Below are 18,269 nucleotides of genomic sequence, written 5' to 3'. Positions count from 1 at the left end.
AGAGACCTGGCTCCAGTCCTTGTAGCTAAGAAGCCCACCCTGAATCCCCTGCTCCCCTCTTCCCATCTGTAGGTAGCATGGGGTGGGGGCGTTAAGAGCCAGACCGCCTGAGTTCACTCCTCAGCTCCACCACAGACAAGCTGTGTGACCTTGGGCCACTTACTTAATTAAATTAGCCTCATTGTCCTCATCTGTAATTGGGGGCAACAGCACCTGCGCTTTAGGCTTGTAAAGATTCAGGGAGCTGAGTGATTTAAAGGGCTTGGTTGGTGTCAGTCATATAACCGCTCAAAATCCACTGCTATCCAGATATCAACTGTTCTAATCTGTTAAATAAGGATTAATAGACTGTGCCCCCCTCACAAGGGGGCTGGGAGGGCCAGGCGGATGATAAAAGTCCTTTCTACCCTGTGCTGAGCGCCATGCCTGTGTGGCCGGCAGCTTTATTTCACCTTCCAGGCCAGAGGCCCCCAGCGCCTGAAATGGAACCGCAGCCAGGGTCTGGTAAAGGACTCTCGGCCTGCGGGCCTCCAGCGGTGTGTGGGTCCAGTGGAGGCTGGCCTCAGCGGGGAGCCTTAAGGCTGCGTCCTGCATAGTGGGAAAAAGCTCTGTGATCCACCCCTGAGTCTGCCTGGGAGCTGGAGGCCAGGTGGGGAGTAGCTCCGTGAGCGCCAGATAGCTGCCATCCCCACCCCACCGCAGGAGGGTGCTCGAGGGGCAAGCCGGCTGGCTCTCAGCCCCACCTGCCTGTGTGTGAAGGTGGGCTTCGTGTCCCGAGCCCTGGAACTGGCCCGCTCAGCAGGATGAATCTCTCCAGGAAGGGGAGGCCTGGCAGCTGCCTCTGCCTGGGAAACCCCAGATCCCGGGGGATGAGGAGCTGTACGGGAACCGTATTTCTCGGACAGCAAGAGCTCAGGAGGGTGGGGTCAGGGCAGCTGGTTGCCTGAAGCCAAGGCAAGGGCATGTGGCCTCCCTGGAGGCCGGGCTAGAATGCTGAGCTCGGGTCAGAGTGGATGGACTGGTTTTAGGGCACTGTTTTTTCAGCTGGTGCGAAGGGGTGGAAGTATGCACTGGCCTCCTTCCTGTGGCCTCTGTGGGAAGGGGGGCAGGATAACCACGTCTAGCCAGGGCTCTCCTGGCTTCGCGCTTTTAGCATTCTGACCTTAGGCTACTTAGTTAACCTCTCCAAGCCTTACACTTTCATTTGCAAAATGGAAAAAATTACGTATCTTCCCAGCAGGATTCTGTCCTCATTAAGTAAGCTAAAGGCAGTAAAGTGTTAGCACAATACTCAGTGCATCAGTGCATAGTAAGCCCTCAGTAAATCACAGCTGCTTTGTTAGGGGGGGAGACCCAGAAGGGAGCTCGATCCCTTCCCCAAACAAGAGCTAGGCCCGGGCTGTGTGCAGTATCCCTTCTCCCATCACTCTCCAGGGTCATGTGGAAAATGAAAATATTGTCTTGTGTGAATTAGGGAGCCAAGTTAAAGAATCCTGTGAGTGAACAGGGGCCACCTCCTCCTGCTAGAGCTGTTTGCCTAACCCTGGGGACAGTACGCCACGTCCATCGTGGTGTCAGCCTGGCTCCCCCGTGCCACTCTCCCTAACCCAGGGATGGCCTGGATCTTGGGTCAGGCCCTTCGTTCTGGGAGACTGCCCCCTGCATTCGGTACGACCCTGACCATCACCATGGAGTTGCCCCTGCCAGAGCCACAGCTGTACATGGTGGGAACAGGAAGCAGGCCCCCAAGTCCACATCTGGACTTCTGCCCCTCCCCCAAGCCTCACTTCCCCCACCTGTCGAGGGACACCTGGCAGGGTCACAGGAACAACCAGTTAGGTAATGTGTGTATATACACCCCAGCAAGGGGTGTTTGCCACTCAGCAGCACGAATAGCCTTCTTCCCACTCCAGCATTGTGATGGACCCAAGCTGATTCTCAGACCAGCTGCTTGGTGGCCGTGGGCAGAGAGGAGGCAACAGCAAGGAGTGCTGGGGGTGCCTAGGGGCCGGTAGAGCAGAGAAGAGGGGAGGGGGAGTCCCACTGACTTGTAACCAGAACCTAGCCCAGCCACGTGTAACCTCTCTCAGCCTGTTTCGTGACCTCACCAGTGGGCAGAACTGCCACCATTGGATTGCTGTAAGGGCTAGTGGTGCTTCTAGCCCTGGGGACATTGGGAGCCTCAGAATGCCCCCTTCGCTGCCCTCTCTGGGTGACCATGGAGAGATAATGGAGGTCTTGGGGAAAGTGCTTGGGGCTGTGGCTCCCTGATAACCCAGGGCTGGAGGCCGAGGCTGCAAGGCTATGCCCCAAAGGGCATAGGATTGGCAGAGGGAAAGCAGGAAACCCAGTTTTTCTGCTGCAGAGCTCCCAACCATAATGCCCTCTTTGGTTACCTGTTTGACACTTTGTTTTTTTTTTTTTAATTAATTAATTTTTTTTTTTTTTGAGAGAGAGAGAGAGAGAGGGAGAGAGCATGAGTAAAGGAGAGGGGCAGAGAGAGAGAAAGAGAATCTCAAGCAGGCTCTACAAAGCATGGAACCCAGTGTGTGGGGCTCCATCCCATGACCCTAGATGACCTGAGCCGAAACTAAGAGTTGGATGCTCAACTGACTGAGCCACTCAGACACCCCTGTTTTGCCACTCTTATGTTTGGTGTCTCCTTAGTACTTACTAATGATTCCCAAATCACAGATTGCCTTTGGAAAGCCAGTGTTCCTCAGTGGAAGCAGTGTTGGCATTGTGGGTTGGGCTGTCTTGTGAGTCGCTGGACATCTAGCCCCATCCCCCACTAGAATAGATGGGGGGCCAACAGGGACTCTGTCTCCTCAATGTGCTGTCCACGGTGCCTGGAACAGTGGCTGGCAAGATAACACTCCCCACTTAGGCAGCATTTCCAGACACTTCCAGAAGGTGCTCCCGCCCAGTTGGGAACCCTTGTTTCCAGTCACACCATCAGCATCCCTGATGTGCTGTGGTCACCCTTGCTCTCAACACTTTCTATTATCAGAAGTGGATTACTGCCAAGAGCAGTCCATTCTGAGGTAGCTCACTATCCAAAAAAGCCACTCTCCTCTTCCTTGGGTAATAGATCATGTGAGGTCAGGCACCCACAGTGGAACAGAGTTCCCCATGTGTGACCCAGCCCTCGATAGATAAGATGTTGACACTGTCTGAGATTGTGTTGACTTTTCTTTCAGCAGCCACCCTCGTGCTAGTTAGTTTGTGGTCAGCTGAAACCCAAGGACTTCTCATTTCACGCCTATACTGGCCTTTTCTAACCCAAAGTGTATGACATGAAAAACTTAAAAGATGGTCATATCTTGTTAGTTTGGGCCCATTTTTCCAGTCCAGATGATTTTTGAGTTCCAGACTGCCATTGCAGTGCGTTAATAACTATCTTCCCACCCTGGCCTTGTCCGCAGTTTTGCATCCTTTGCAGAGGAGACTGGGCAGCCATCTATGCATGTGTTTTCTGTGTTGTTGATTAAAACATCGAAGAGGCCAGGCCTTTGGCATGATCATGGAGACCTCAGGCCAGGTCGATAAAGATCAAGACCTCTTGGCTGTTTATCTGCCTTTGAAGGGATCCAAATTAATCCCAGCTCTGCCCTACATTTCTCTGTCTTGTCCACATGAATATCTTTAAGCTCATCTGTTCGGCTGCCTTGTTGAAATCTAGATTTACTGCATTCCACCCAACTTCAAGGGTTTGCAACCCCTTTGGAGCGGGAGATGCACTTAGCTGAGCGTGACTCATTCTTGATGAACCTGCGCTAGCTTCTGGTACCCACCAGTTCCTCTTCTGATTGTGCCAAACTTGCTGCTGTCCCCATTTAGACATCTGTAAGAGTTCTGGTTCGAGTGTCTAGAACCCACCCCTTTTGTTTGTGCGAGAATAGGGACAGCTTTCGTGTTCCCGAGACTCCATGGGGATGAGCAGAGATGGCGCCCTGATGGCATCGCTCCCTGCCAGTGGTGCAATTCCTACTTAAGCGTTCTTTTCATCTGTCAGGCTGAGCTCCCCGGCAATTACGCTTTGCCCTTTCCGCTCTACAACAAAGGCTGGGGCCAAAGGGAGCCGCCATCTGTTTGACATTAAGACACGGGACCCTGCTACATTCTCCTGCTTCGGACGTAGGTTTAATTTCTGAGAAAACCGTTCGGATGGACCTGTTGGCCCCTTAGGATCTGAATGCGCTGGTACTCTCACGTGGAGGGGGCCCTGCTGGCTAGACAGCCAGCTCTCTGAGCGAAGGGTTGCAGGCAGCCTGCGGCCTTTCTGCTTTGCCACTGCACGGCCTGCAGAGAGATGCTCTGGAAGCGCCGTGAGGAGGCAGGGCAGCGAGTGGTGTGGTTTGATGGCCTGTCAGACGGGCATGTCATCATGGAAAATTCTTCATGGGATCTGCAGATCCGTTTACACGGGCCTGCTGCTGCTCCCAACTGCTCATTCCTTCTCAACAGCCCCAGCCCCTCCCTGGTTTCCCACCGGACTTCAGTCACACTGTGGTGGGTTACAACTCTGGGCTTTCCGTCTGCCTCGCTCTTCTTCTGCCTCCCCTCGGTCCCAGGCTTGAGGTTTATAGGGAATTTGGCTGAGTTCCCGGTCTCTGGATTGGGTGGCCCACCTGGGGCCCTCTTTGGGGGCAGAACTGGAACCTCCCAGGTTTAAATGCTGGGCCCTTCTGTGAGCCTCCTTCTGGGGTCCACACCCTGTCATCTGCAAGTTGGGGTGAATGGTGGCAGGACTGAAGGAAGGGCTAGAGGCAGTCTGTGGTCGGCCAGAACAGGTTTGGCAGCTATCAGTGTTCCTGGAATAGATAAGACTTCTTCTGGGGCCACCAGTGGACTTCCCCAGGTGGCCTCTCACCTGCTGCCCACAGTTGCTGGGAGCCCTGTGGGGACTGGTAGCAGGATTTTGAGTCGCCTTGAAATGTGCACACCACCTTTGATGATCTGTCCTGGACCAGACCTTGAAATTGCTTGGCCCAGGGCAGAGAGAGGGAGCCAGAGAAGGGAAGGAATGGGGAGTCTGTAGGGGAAGAGGGTAGAGTCCCAAGCATGGGGAAAAGGAAGCTAGCTGATTCGTACACCCTGAGACAACAGATCCAAGAGAGCCCTGAGCTGAAGTGAAGGGTATATGGGGGTCCCTCCCAGGTCTATCCTGCAGTAGAACGTTTCTCTGTGGAGGGCTGTGGAGGGCTGGGTAGGGTGTAGGCATCCTCCTGCGTGTCTGAATCACATGTGCCTTCTTCGAGGCAGAATAGCCTAGCACAGTAGCTCTCTAAGTGTGGACTCTGGACCACTACCACCAGCATCACCTGGAAACTCATTTGAAATGCAGATTCTCAGACCCCCTTCCCAGACCCACTGAATCAAACTCTGGAGGTGGGGCCCAGCAGTCTGTATTTGACAAGCTCTCTGGGTGATGCTGGTGCACAATAGTAAGGTTGAGAAGCACTGGCTCAGTGAGAGAATGGACTTTAGAGACAGACTGCTTGACCAGCTGTGTGACCATGGGCACATCACTTAACCTCTCTGATCCTCTATAAAATATTTCATCACCTAATAAATTGGAGACAGTAACTGCCACCTTATTATTGTGATGATTACGAATGCTTACGGAGTTATGTACAGTGCTGTCACTTAGAAAGCATTAAGAGTCAGTCTGTGTCTCTCTTTTTAGGTAGTATCTGATGCTGCAGGACAGGGCGTGGCCATTACAGGGAATCAGACCTTCAACAACTGGAATTGGCCCAATGCAATGATTTTTGCAGCTACAGTCATCACTACCATTGGTAAGTCTTCTGGGACCTTCAGGATAGCCACTGCCATGCCCTAGCTCCACGGAACCTTGTAAAAATCCAGCTCTGGTCCCATGGCCTTGTTGCATTGTGCTCTTTTAACACTTTCCTAGGCATTTAGTCAGTCGTTGGCGATGGGCCACGCTTGGGAGATTGTTTTCCAGGAGTCCTCACCTGGGCTCTTGGAGCAGAAATGACACAGCCCAATAGCCAGGGCCATGCAGGAGGTTGAACAGGTTGCTCACTGCACAAACCCAGCCCATGCTTGCCTACCAGGCTGGGTATTCTGATATTCTGTGACTTCATAACCGACCACCCCAGAGGTTAGTGGCTTAAAACACAACTTATTATTCGCTTTTGCCATTCTGTGCGTTGCCTGGGTTCAGCTGGTTGGTTCTTGCTTGAGGTATGTAATGGCGGAGGCAGTCCTTGTGAGACTGGAGTCAGCCAAAAGCACTACTGGCTAGACATCCAGGACGGCTTCATCCACTGCACATTTGATAGTTGACACTGGCTGCTGGCTGAGAGCACGGCTGGGGGTGAAAATGCACTGGCTTGGGCAGCTCACAGTATGGCAGCTGGGTTCCAAGAAGGAGAATCCCCAAAGTGAGCATTATAGGACGTCACGGGGAGAAATAAGAGGGCTTCTTAGACCTAGCCCACCGGGCATCACCTGCGCTGCATTCTCCGGTCAAGCCAGACACTGATGTCCAGATTCCAAGGGAGGGGATTAGATGCCAGCCTGCCGTGAGCAGCAGCACAGGCTTGCACAGGAAAGGGAGGGATTAAGAATGGTCTACCACGGTGCCCCCGGGGTGTCTCCCCAGAGAAGGCTGTTTGTAATTTGCACAGTGGTGCCATATGGACTAGTGGAAGGTTTACTAATGGTGAAAGCTTTGTCCACCAGGGAGCTCCCAATCTGATGGAGGAGACATAGCCCATGCTATCACACTTGCTCTGTAAATGCTCATGACTGTAGTGTGATCAAGTGAAGTTTCATTTCTTCAGTCCTGATGTTAGATCAGTATCAAGTGATCTTAGGGAATGTGGGTGTGTGGATGTGGGTATGGGTACGTGATAGAGGCAGGGGCCAACGCTGGATCTGGGTCTGTCACCCCTGCTGTGGCTCTCTGTGCCTCACTCTCCTCTCCTTCCTCAGGCTATGGCAATGTGGCCCCCAAGACCCCTGCTGGGCGCCTCTTCTGTGTCTTCTATGGTCTCTTCGGGGTGCCACTCTGCCTGACGTGGATCAGCGCCCTGGGCAAGTTCTTCGGGGGACGTGCCAAGAGGCTGGGCCAGTTCCTCACCAGGAGAGGCGTGAGCCTGGTATGTCTCCAAACCCTAGGTGCCAGGCAGCACTGGGGGGACCCTGGCAGGGGACGGACGGGAGGATGGGGAAGACCAAGAATGAGCAGAGGTGCCAGGGCAGATGGCAAGAGGGCAGTCCCAGGGCCCCCTGTCCTGTGAGTGAGGCCGGGAGCGATGCTGCTTGCCCTCTCCTGGGTGGTAAGCCTGCTCCGTGGCCTCCTGGGTGCCCCTGCTGGGCTTCCCCATCTCCGCCATGGTCTGACTTGGTCTCCCCACCACCCCGTCAGCGGAAGGCGCAGATCACTTGCACAGCCATCTTCATTGTGTGGGGCGTCCTGGTCCACCTGGTGATCCCGCCCTTCGTGTTCATGGTGACTGAGGAGTGGGACTACATCGAGGGCCTCTACTACTCCTTCATCACCATCTCCACCATCGGCTTTGGTGACTTCGTGGCCGGTGAGTCCTGCCCTTTTCCCCTTGCGTCTGCCTTCTTGCCTTCTCTTTGTCTGCTTCTCCTCCACCTGCAATTCAGCTGATCTTTACTGGGGCCCCAGTAGGTGTTCAGTGTCCTGGGAAGCCCCCCACCCCCCAGAAATGGGTCCTTATCCCTCCCTGCCTGATGCAAGAGGAGTAAATGCAGAAGCCTCTTCTGTTTCCCTGTCTTTCTTGGGTCCTGGCTTTTGCTGCTTCCTCTCCCTCTGTTCTCCCCTGTCTCCTAGGCCTAGGTTCACTAGGGGCTCTGGGTAGGGCCTGGCCCCTGCGGGGTTTGTGCCTGTGACCCAGAAAGCCCTAAAGCCAAGCTAGGAACTCCCTTCCTGTTACAGAGCTGCCGGCTTCCATCTGTCAGAGGAGCGGAGGGTGCTGTTCTAGAGGCTTGGCTCACAGGCCCGAAACTTTGCTCTTGCCACAGGCAGTTTAAAGACAAGAGAGGCCTTCTCCTAAGCTGCCCCACCCCCTGGGGCTGGGACATTCCCCTCCCACTCCTCCCCTACTTAATCCAGCAGGTGATAAAATTCTTTGGCTCCAACCTCTCACGGACTTGTGCTTGTGGCCTGCACAGCATCTTGGCCCTTCACCTTCTTGCCCCTGTTTGGCTGCATTGACCCAGCGTTTCTTCCCTTGATGCCTGCTGCCCTGCCCAGCTGACCCTAACCTTGCTCCAGGGGCCTCTGGTCTCCCCCCGCCCCCTTCCTAGGGGGCAGGAGCAGGTCACTTACCCTTCTGCTTCATTGTAAAGGGAGACTCAGAATGCTAGGGCGGGGGTGGGGCAGGGGTGGGTGGCTGAGTGGTGGGAGGAACAGGAAAGATGCCTGAACACTCTACTGACCTCGGCAGATCAGGGCCTGCTGTCTTGGTAGATAAATTTAGATGGAGGCACAGTCCTGTCATTGTCTAAGGGACCCTGGACAGGCAAGAGAAGCCTTTGTCCTGGGAAAGTAGGGTGTATTTAGTCATCCTTTCTCAGCTCCAGCATGACTCCAAACCTCTGCCTCAGTTTCCTTATCTGTAAAATGGATTAAAGAAAATAGCACCTACCTAATAGGGTGGTAGAAAATCATATGTGTGCGGAGGCTAGGACCCAGCAATGTTAGCATGTCCCTGGTTGTCATCTTGTGACCAAGAGCCCTGAGCAAAGTTGATAGCATCCCTCAAAAACACCTCTTATCTGCCAGGCAGACACAGCACCTGTCTTCAGGGACCTGATTTGATGAGGGTAGTATAGGCCTTGCCCTGCAGGAGCCCCACTCTGGAGGAAGCCCCCTTCCCCTAGTCCCTTTTCCAAGTTGCTCCCAATTGGGGGGGGGCGGAGTGGCAAGATACCTAATAATACAGATCAATATGCCTAGAAGCGAAAGTTGAAAATCTCAGATAATCCTGGAGTGTAGGAACTCAATCAGAGCTGTGTAGGATGACCCGGGAGGACTGCCTGGAGCAGGTGTCAAGAGCCTGGCCTCTGAGGAGGAGGATGTGGAGTAGGCAGAGCCCTCCAGACCATGGGAAGAGCCAGTCTGAAGAGGGCAGAAACAGGAAGTCAGGGGCAACCAGACCCCCCTGAAGGAGAATCAAGACTGTCCAGAATAGTTCCTGCTGAGGCCAGTGCATATGGACCTCTTGGCCCGACCCCCAGCCCCATGCATATTAAGCCAGTGGGTCCATCCCCAGCAGTGGAGATGCCAGCTACTGTCTCATGTAATTTCCATCCTGGTTTTAACTGAAGCAGAACATACACGCCCCCAGAAGTGTACAGAACCGCTAGATGTGGTACAACGAATCATCGAACGGCAAACCTTCATGAACTCTCTCCTGATCTGCATGTTGGCTGTGTTAATAGCCTCCCCAATACCTTGGCCTTTGAACCTACCTTGCCCTAGGGAACCACTCTCCCGACTTTTGACAGTTGAATTGAGGCTCAGGCAGATTAGGGACTAAGATGGGGACATGAGTGACTGAACCATCAGGATGACAGGACAGTCCAGTTGCTAGTCCTTCCTCTCACTGTGCATCCCATTCTGTGTTCTGACACTGTGCCTGCTCTCAGAGAACACGGCTTTGGCCTTAACATGTCTCCAGGTCCCTGCCGACGCTCTTCTGACCTGGGTTTCCTGTCCTGTCCGCAGGTGTGAACCCCAGCGCCAACTACCATGCCCTGTACCGCTACTTTGTGGAGCTCTGGATCTACCTGGGGCTGGCCTGGCTGTCCCTCTTTGTCAACTGGAAGGTGAGCATGTTTGTGGAGGTCCATAAGGCCATCAAGAAAAGGCGGCGGCGGAGGAAGGAGTCCTTTGAGAGCTCTCCACACTCCAAAAAGGCCCTACAGATAGCCGGGAGCACAGCGTCCAAAGACATCAACATCTTCAGTTTTCTGTCCAAAAAGGAGGAAACCTACAATGACCTCATCAAGCAGATCGGGAAGAAGGGAATGAAGACGAATGGGACTGGGGAGAGGGTCCCAGCAGTGGGGCTGGGGCCTCAGGGGGGTGGGCTGCCAGCCCTCCCCACCTCCCTGGCCCCCCTGGTGGTTTACTCCAAGAACCGGGTGCCCAGCTTAGAAGAGGTGTCTCAGACGCTAAGGAACAAAGGCCATGTGTCACGGCCCCTCAGTGAGGAGGTTGGGGCGGGGCCCCCCAAGGATGGCTCCCTGACCCCTGAAGTGTTCATTAACCAGTTGGATCGAATCAGCGAGGAGGGGGAGCCATGGGATGCCCAGGACTACCACCCACTCATCTTCCAGAATGTCAACATCACCTTTACAAATGAGGAAGCCGGCCTCTCAGATGAAGAGACGTCCAAGTCCTCGATAGAGGACAACCTGGCAGGGGAGGAGAGGCCCCAGGAGGGGGCCGAGGCCGAAGTGCCCCTGAACCTGGGCGAGTTCCCCTCGTCTGATGAGTCCACCTTCACCAGCACCGAGTCTGAACTCTCCGTGCCTTATGAACAGCTTGTGAACGAGTATAATAAGTCAGACTGCCCCAGAGGCACGTGAGGCAGGGCCGGCTCCCCACCCCACCTTCGATGGCTTCCGTTTCCCTCATCCTAGGGCGTCCTACTCTGGCCCCTGGTGGGGGGCAGCCCTGGAACTGGGAGTGGGGGGCCAGGGGCCTTCCTCACCTTCCATCCCCTGCAGCTAGATGCTACTGGCAAACATAGCATGTGCCCAGGACAGGGCCTCTGTTCTCCGGTTGAATGGGCACCCTGGCAGTGGGAGGCATCTGTCCTGAGCATGGCTGGTAATTTTGATGGTTCAGTGACCTGTGTGGGCTGGCAGGTGACCCTCAAGGAGGCCTGCACCTGCATGGGTCTTCGTGCGTCATTCGGTTGAAAGTGTCACACGGTTCTCTTCGGCCGGGGGCCTCGGCTGTTTGAGTTCACCAGTGTTAATGAGCTCCTGTGAGCCCAGCACTGAGTCAGGTATTTCAGAAAAGAGGCAGGGGAGGGCATTGTGAGACCCGGGTCCTGCCTTTGAAGGAGGGATGGCTGTGGTGTTGGGGTTGCTGAGCATTTCAGCTCTTCAGCAGTAGCGGGGCCCTGTGTGGGGCACATGTGTGACCATCCCCCAGGCCCTCCTCGTCTGCCTGTCAGGCCTCTACTGCAATCTCAGTAGGGAAGAGGCACCCAGGGGAAGGGAGAGAGGAGATACTGGGCAGGTGCTGAAACACTCCTCTGATATAAGGGCCTGGGAGCAAGCTCTGAGTGTGGCCCAGGGTCTTGTCACTGTGCTCGGACCAAGCCCCCCCCCCCCCCCCAACCCAGAGCCCAGTTCCCCGATGCAGACACCCTTTGGCCAAGCAGTGACAGACGTCAGCTTTCTCTCTTGCCAGGAACGTTGGGGGAAGAGGGTGGCAGTAGCCAGGGAGCTGCAGGAGTAAGCTCACCTCTGGCCCCAGCCTCCCCGTCTGGCTGGCTCCTCATCCCCTGTGCCCAGAACAAGGACCTCATGGCTCCCTGGCCCTCCTGGCCCCGTGGTGGTGGGGGGGAGGGGGGGCAGGGGGAGTAGGTAAGTTGCTCTTGGCTTACAAGCGGGAATGGCCAAATATGTGAATCGGCTCCTTCCTACGGCCACGGTTTACCATTTGTGTGTGCGTGTGTGTAAGTGTGTTTAAGACAGAAAGGACTGGGGACAGGGGGAGCAAAAGATAATGTGAAACTGTGCACAGACCCTCTCTGATGAGGGGCCGGCAGAGTTCTCTGTGATGTACACCTGAGGGCCGGCCCTCTCTGCCCTGCGCATTCTGTTATTTTTAAATAAACTGCTGTTTTTATATACCTGGCACCTGTTGGCTTCAGAGCCAGAGGGGAGAGGAGGTGAACGAGCAGGGTCCCAATGACTGGGATGTTACATGTTCACCCTTCTACCCCCAACTCAGCTGGGCCTTTCTTGGTGACCTCAGCCGAGGTCATGCTGTCAAGAGTCCCCACGTGGAGAGGGCGCCAAGGCACCCATAAGCGCGTGAGCAGCGCATTTGGGGGAGAGGCATCTGTCACAGGCACCTGAGGCCGGCCAGGAGGTGAGTGATCACCCTTGGCCCAAACACTCTCTCAGCCCCCCGCCCAGTATTGTGGGGCTGGACCCCACCCCCCAACATGTGAAGACGGTGATGGGCCTGCGTGTCCACACCCGCATTCATCCCGTGACCCAGGGCTATGCTGGCTGGGCAACTGGGTGAGAAGGAGTGGCCTTCGGTGTTTCTGTGAATGTTTTAATGAGTTCATCTTCGTTTCCTTGCCCCACCTTGCCGGGGTGTCCCTGGCTGTCCTGGAATCACACTGTGTGTACATACTGGCAATGATGTCAAATGTAATTTATTTTAACCTTTTTACAATAAAGCCTGAGATGGACGGGCCAGTCTGGTGTGTGCTATGTCAGGGGTGGGGTGGGAGCGGGTGCTGGGCAGGGGCAAGGTGTGGGGGCAGTCTGGGAGGATTGGGGGCTCGGTGAACTGAGGACAGTGGGAGGGTCTCGTTGACTACTGGGGGAGTGTTCTGGAAGGGAGAGGAAAAGGAAAGAGGTGAGGGGGGGTGGAGGGGCAGGTTACTTAAGATGGGGTAGTCAGGGCAGGCTTCTAGGAGGAGGTGACAGTTAACAGGTCTGAATGAGGATTGGGGAGGAGCCTTGCAGAAAGTGTCCTAGAACCAGGAAGGAGTCAGGAGCCAGGGGAGAGAGGTGGGGGGATCTTGGCAAACTGTCAGCAGTCTGCCAGGCACTGTTCTGGTGCTTTATACCCCTCTGTGAATGAGCTCCTTTGATGGTGCAGCAGCCCTGTGCGGTAGGTGTACATGCTATTTTACCGGCAAGGAAACAGGTACAGAGAGGTGACTCGGGCAAGATCTCAATGGATGGTGAGCCTGGATTCAAACCCATGCAGCCGCGCTCCTGGGTCTGTTCCCCAGCCACCGCGATGGGAGGAGGAAGCAAGCCTGTGCTTTTGTGGCGACTGACGTCCCTGAAAGGGCTCCTGTCTCGGAAGGTGGGACCAGCCTGGAGTTCGAGGGGTGGGCACCGGGGGCTGGAAAGAACGTGGAGGAAGGACTGACCAGGCTCAGCTGGGCATGTCTGAACCCATTTAACGAAAGGATCTGTCAGGCTTCTATGGTTCTGGGGCCCCCTAAAGCAGCACCACACAGGACATTAGTTAAACGTTTGCGTCTGTTGGGAAACATGTAAAGTTCTGTGGTTTCAGGGTGAGCCACGTTTTTCGCGAAGGCATGGATGTGTTCACAGAGGGTCATAGGTGTTTACAATACCACCGGTTCTAGAACTACTTGATAGCATCCCTACCTCTGCCAAAACATCTCTCCACCCCTCTCCCTCTCCTTGCCTGCGCCGCCCCAACCCCCACACACAGGTCCAAGATTCTCTGGCTTTGCTTAACACCATTCAGCTTCAAGGTAACAATTCCATCACGCTAAGTGCTACCTTTATATACCTCGGAGCATCCCCGTGGCACAGGTTATTTGACCCCACTTGCAGCTAAGCAGATGAAGGCTCAGAGTCTGACTTTACCCGGCACAGCTTCGCACAAACAGAAGCACAAATGGAAGCCTGGGGTGGAGGTGCGGCCTTGGGCCACTGTGGCTAAGATTAGTCAGGAGCTTTCTGAGTAAAAGGTCTAGAAACAGGAAGGTGGCAACAGCTGGAGCAGAGGGTGGGGCCTGGGAGGCCCCAAGTTGCTGAGGGATCAAGAGCAGAGGCAGGGTGCCACGTGGGGAGTAGGAGTGTGGTGAGGTTTCCTGTCACCCTGTCATTGTGAGCTGCCTGGGATGGTCGGGAGAAGGCCCTGACAGGGAAATCCCTTGTTGACACCAGATTCAGAACCTGGGTCAGTGAGACCCTGATAAAGAGACCAGTACGTTCATGGGGTGCACTGCTCAACCCTGGAGGTCCACGGGGTTCTGAGGCAGACCCTCCCACTCAGTGGACCCACTCCCAGCAGCCCCAACCCCTGGCCCTCTCCTGCTCCCTCCCAGAAGCCCTCCTGCCCTAGTAGTGAACTGGCACTGTGCTGTCCACCTTCATTGCCTGGACTCACATTCATCTGAATGTTTATTGAGCACCTACTATGTACCAGACACTTAGAAAACTACAGTGTATAAAATGGACAAGCTCCCCCCCCCCCCCCCTTGCATTCATGGAGCCTATAGACTCATTCCCTTTGTTCTAATTTCTGGCTATTTTTCACGGCCTGTGCTTGGTACTGACGTCCGTATCCCTCAAGGCTCTTTTCATCTTGCCTCTAATACAGACCCTCTTCCACCCAACTGGCACTGCCACCAGCAGGGAGAACCCTGAAGTCAAATCTGACCCCCTTTCTGTCCTGTCTGAAACTCCTCTGGGCTCCCACTCCTCTTTCGTGCACCTCTCTCTCCAGCCTCCTCCTCCTCCACCCACCCCCACCTCTTTCTGGGCTCCAGCCATAGAACAGTTTCTCAAATGAGCCAGACCCCCCCCCCCCCCGTCTCTGTCCACACTGTTTCGGGGATATGCCCTTCCTCTCTCCCGACTGAGTCCTAAGGTCTGGATTAAAGGGGGACATCGGTTTCTCGGGGAAGAGTTCCACAGTTACTTGCCCCCCTTCTTGGTTCTGGCTCAGATGTTTTTCCTCTGTGCCCAGAGCACCTCTCTCGACAAGCCCACTCTCAGGGCCTGTCTCCTAGTCTCCCGCACCCGGCCCCTGACGGGGAGCCCAGAGACAGCCAGGAGTGGCTTGTACACCTTTGGATCCTTACCGCAGGACCCAGCATAAAGAAGGGCTCAGTTTTTCTGGCGTTTACTGCAAGGAGGGGTGAATGAACCAGGGTGCTGAACCCTCCCAGTGGTAATTCAGTTTCTCCTCCTGGGGTAGAAGCCAAATCAGGAGGCAGGTCTTTTCCCACAAGGGCGAGTCTCGGCTTGTCGGTGGATGATCTTGAGGGACCTTGTCCCAGGCTGTGGTGGCCCGGTGAGTCACTCAGCTCTGCCAGGTCACCTCAGTCTGGCACGCAGGATGCGGACACAACACCCCTTATTTGTCCACACCCCCCTTTTGCATTTCCCCACACCTGTCTGCCCTCATGCCTCGTCATCCCCACGGCGGCCCCAGCCACCACTCATTGATGACCCGGGGGACTGGGCCTTCGCCCCAAGTCCCTGTGCTTCCCGGGGGAATGCCTCTGCTCACAGTGACCGCTCACCTCGGTTGCCAGCTGCCTAGTTTACAAAGCCCTTTCACATGGGTTCCTGTGGGATTGTGCAACAGCCCTGGGAGCCAGGTGCGATATTTTACAGCCCAATTTAAGGGGCTTTTTTCAAGTGAGGAAACGGCGAATCTTGGTTTGGTTTCCCAGAGGCCTCAGAGCAGAACCGGGAGATGGTTGGAGGAAGCAGCAGAAAGGGAGGGGAGATGAAGATGGGGAAAGAGCAAAAGGCAATAAAGAGGGCATTGTTGAGTGGTTCAGCTAGTTCTACTGTGGGAGATTGGGGTTCAAACCTGCTGGGATCTCCTGAAAAACCTGTCCAATACACCTCAGAACTGTCCCTCTGAAGGGGGGACATGTATCCACCCATGTATCCACCCATTCCCACCCCCTTTGCTTGAGGCTGACCCCAGGGGCATTAACCCCCACCTTCCTCCCACACAGGCTGGATGTGGCAGACCGCACTGTCCAAAGATCGCCGGGACAGTGTCTCCCATCCCACATACCGGTTGGCAAAGGGACCTGGCCACTCCCCCAGCAAGAGGCGGAGTCTATTCCCTTTGCACGTGGTTGGGACGATTTTGATCAATGGAACACTGAGGAAATGACCTTCTGTGCTTTCTGAACCTACCTGTTAAGAGGCCCGGCAGCTTCCACTTTGTGCTCTTGGAGAAGCCAGCCGAAATGTGAGAAATCTACCCGGAGACCCGGTGCTGTGAAGAACCAAACTAGCCATGTGGAGAAGCCACGGGGACAGAGAATCTGCCCAGCTGAGGGGCCATCTTGGACACTCCAGCCCCTGCTGGAGCCACGTGGAACAGAGCCCAGCCATCCCCCCACACTGCACAATCACAAGCAAATAAATGATTGGTGGTGTTTTAAGCCTCTAAGTGTTGGGGTGGTTTGTCACACAGCAGTAGATAACGGGGACACAGGGTGGGCTTGCCCTGAGCTATGCTTCTGCCCGGCTTTAGAGAAAGCTCTGAGGTGGAAGGGCAGAGGAGCAGCAAGGCATGCCGAGGAAACACTTGGGCCGTGTGCATGGGGCTGTGCGCTACGGCTGCGCCGACATCCGAGGTGGGCAGAGCGGTTGGGACGTGGGGTACAGACAATAATCTGCTACCATGAATCTAAAACTCTTTGAGGAAGTAGCACAGCTAAGACCAAACGCCCTCAGGTTTTGTAATTCCTAACCTAAGATCAAAGTTTTTTACTTTCAGGATATCAAAGCACCTTCTATTTTGGGGTCTCTAGCTATGTTCGGATCCTCTCTGCTATGTTTAAACAGTACCGGGACGCCTGGGGTCTGCTACCATCTAGCAGTGTGACCTAAATAGTCACACCTGCCATTTTTGGGATCCTCACCACATACGGGCACTGACCAGGACACTTTATGCCCATGGTCTCATTTAATCCCCGCAACATTATCCGCATTTGGAAGCTGAGGCTCAGAGCAGTTATGTAACTTCCCCAAAGTCACACAGCTAGACGCACAGCCCAAGTCCTAACCTGAAGACCCCCCCAGCCTGAGCTACTAACTACCACACCAGTCTGCTCTCCTGCAAAACTCACCAGGCAATTCCTGAGCTCTGCCTTGGGAGATTCTGAATCAGAAGGTCAGGGGTAAAACCTTGGAAATACCCAGGTTCTGGAAACACCTGGCTGGAGACCTCAGAGGTCAGGTCCCTCTGCATTTCTGGCATCCCCTGCCAATGAATCCCTGCCTGTGTTTTCACTCTGCATTGAAATCTGTGTTTACCTCCAGTTATGGAAAACTTCCTCCTCATTCTTTGATTCCTTCACCTGCAGTCCCGGCCAGCTGAGCAGCTCTGTCTGGGGTGTTGACATCACAGTCCATTCAATTCAACTGACCTGTATTTGTGGCATCTCTCTTAGGTTACCTAGAACACCTGATGTTGGTTGAGGGCAGGAGGAAGCAAAATGAGGAACAGATAATTGCCTACCGGGCAGTCAGCAACCCCCCTCCACCCCATCTCTTTATCTACTCAAGTTCCCACCCTCAATTGTTCACTCCAGAGGAAAGTTCTGACCCAGTGTCCTGGAGCCTGTTCATACTGGCTCATGAGACCCAATGGTTATAGTTTCAGAAATCTTGCAAGCTGATTGCATTACAAAATTAAAAATTAAATTATATAAATATGCAAATTATATTAAGAACAAACACAATGCTCAAAACTCATCCTTTCCTAATTCCATGCCACTACTATTCATGCTTTGGAGGAAATTTGCATATTTGTAGGTATGTAGTGGGACTATTATATGATGGTATTGCTACTGTGTTTCTCTCCTCAACTTCATGTTTTGTGACATCGTGTTGGTAGCTTAAAATCAGCCATAACGGGGGCGCCTGGGCGGCTCAGTCGGTTAAGCGTCCAACTTCAGCTCAAGTCATGATCTTGCAGCTCACGAGTTCAAGCCCCACATGGGGCTCTGTGCTGACAGCTCAGAGCCTGGAGTCTGTTTCAAATTCTGTGTCTCCTCTCTCTGCTCCTCCCCCACTCATGCTGTCTCTCTCTCTCTCTCTCTCTCAAAATAAATAAACATTGAAAAAAAAAAGATTTTTAAAAAATCAGCCATAATGGTTAAGCGTCCGACTTCGGCTCAGGCCAAGATCTTGCATTTTGCGAGTTCGAGCCCCGCATAGGGTTCTGCGTTAACAGCTCAGAGCCTAGAGCCTACCTCGAGTTCTGTGTCTCCCACTCTCTGCGCCTCCTCTGCTTGTGCTCTCTCTTTCTCTCAAAAATAAATAAACATTATTTTTTTTCTTTTAAATCAGCCATCATGGGAGTGTCTACACCATGGAAATGGGCAGACACTACAAATTAGGGCTCTCCCCTCCTCAGAGAGCCAGATATTCAACATTTACCAGCACACTGTTGCACTGACCTCCTTCTGGACTGGCTGTGTGGACTGGGTGGGGTGGGGGGCAGTGAAGTTTGCCTATCCTGGAGAGGAGCAGGC

At 54.2% G+C, this 18,269-nt stretch overlaps 1 protein-coding gene across 2 annotated transcripts in view; it reads left to right on the top strand.

Annotated features, from left to right (window-relative positions):
- The window catches only part of KCNK5 (potassium two pore domain channel subfamily K member 5), a 37,990-nt gene extending 25,538 nt beyond the window's left edge, over positions 1-12,452 (top strand). For both annotated transcript variants that reach the window (XM_003986084.6, XM_045057490.1), the window contains exons 2-5: positions 5,690-5,801; positions 6,967-7,133; positions 7,403-7,571; positions 9,734-12,452. In XM_003986084.6, the coding sequence (XP_003986133.1) occupies positions 5,690-5,801; positions 6,967-7,133; positions 7,403-7,571; positions 9,734-10,599 (1,314 nt within the window). In that variant the 3' untranslated portion in view covers positions 10,600-12,452. The remainder of the gene's footprint in view (positions 1-5,689; positions 5,802-6,966; positions 7,134-7,402; positions 7,572-9,733) is intronic.
- The last annotated feature ends 5,817 nt before the right edge of the window (positions 12,453-18,269 follow it).

The sequence above is a fragment of the Felis catus genome, chromosome B2 (genome assembly GCF_018350175.1).
Source record: "Felis catus isolate Fca126 chromosome B2, F.catus_Fca126_mat1.0, whole genome shotgun sequence".
NCBI lineage: Eukaryota > Metazoa > Chordata > Mammalia > Carnivora > Felidae > Felis > Felis catus.
This window is presented reverse-complemented; position numbering and strand designations above follow the sequence as displayed.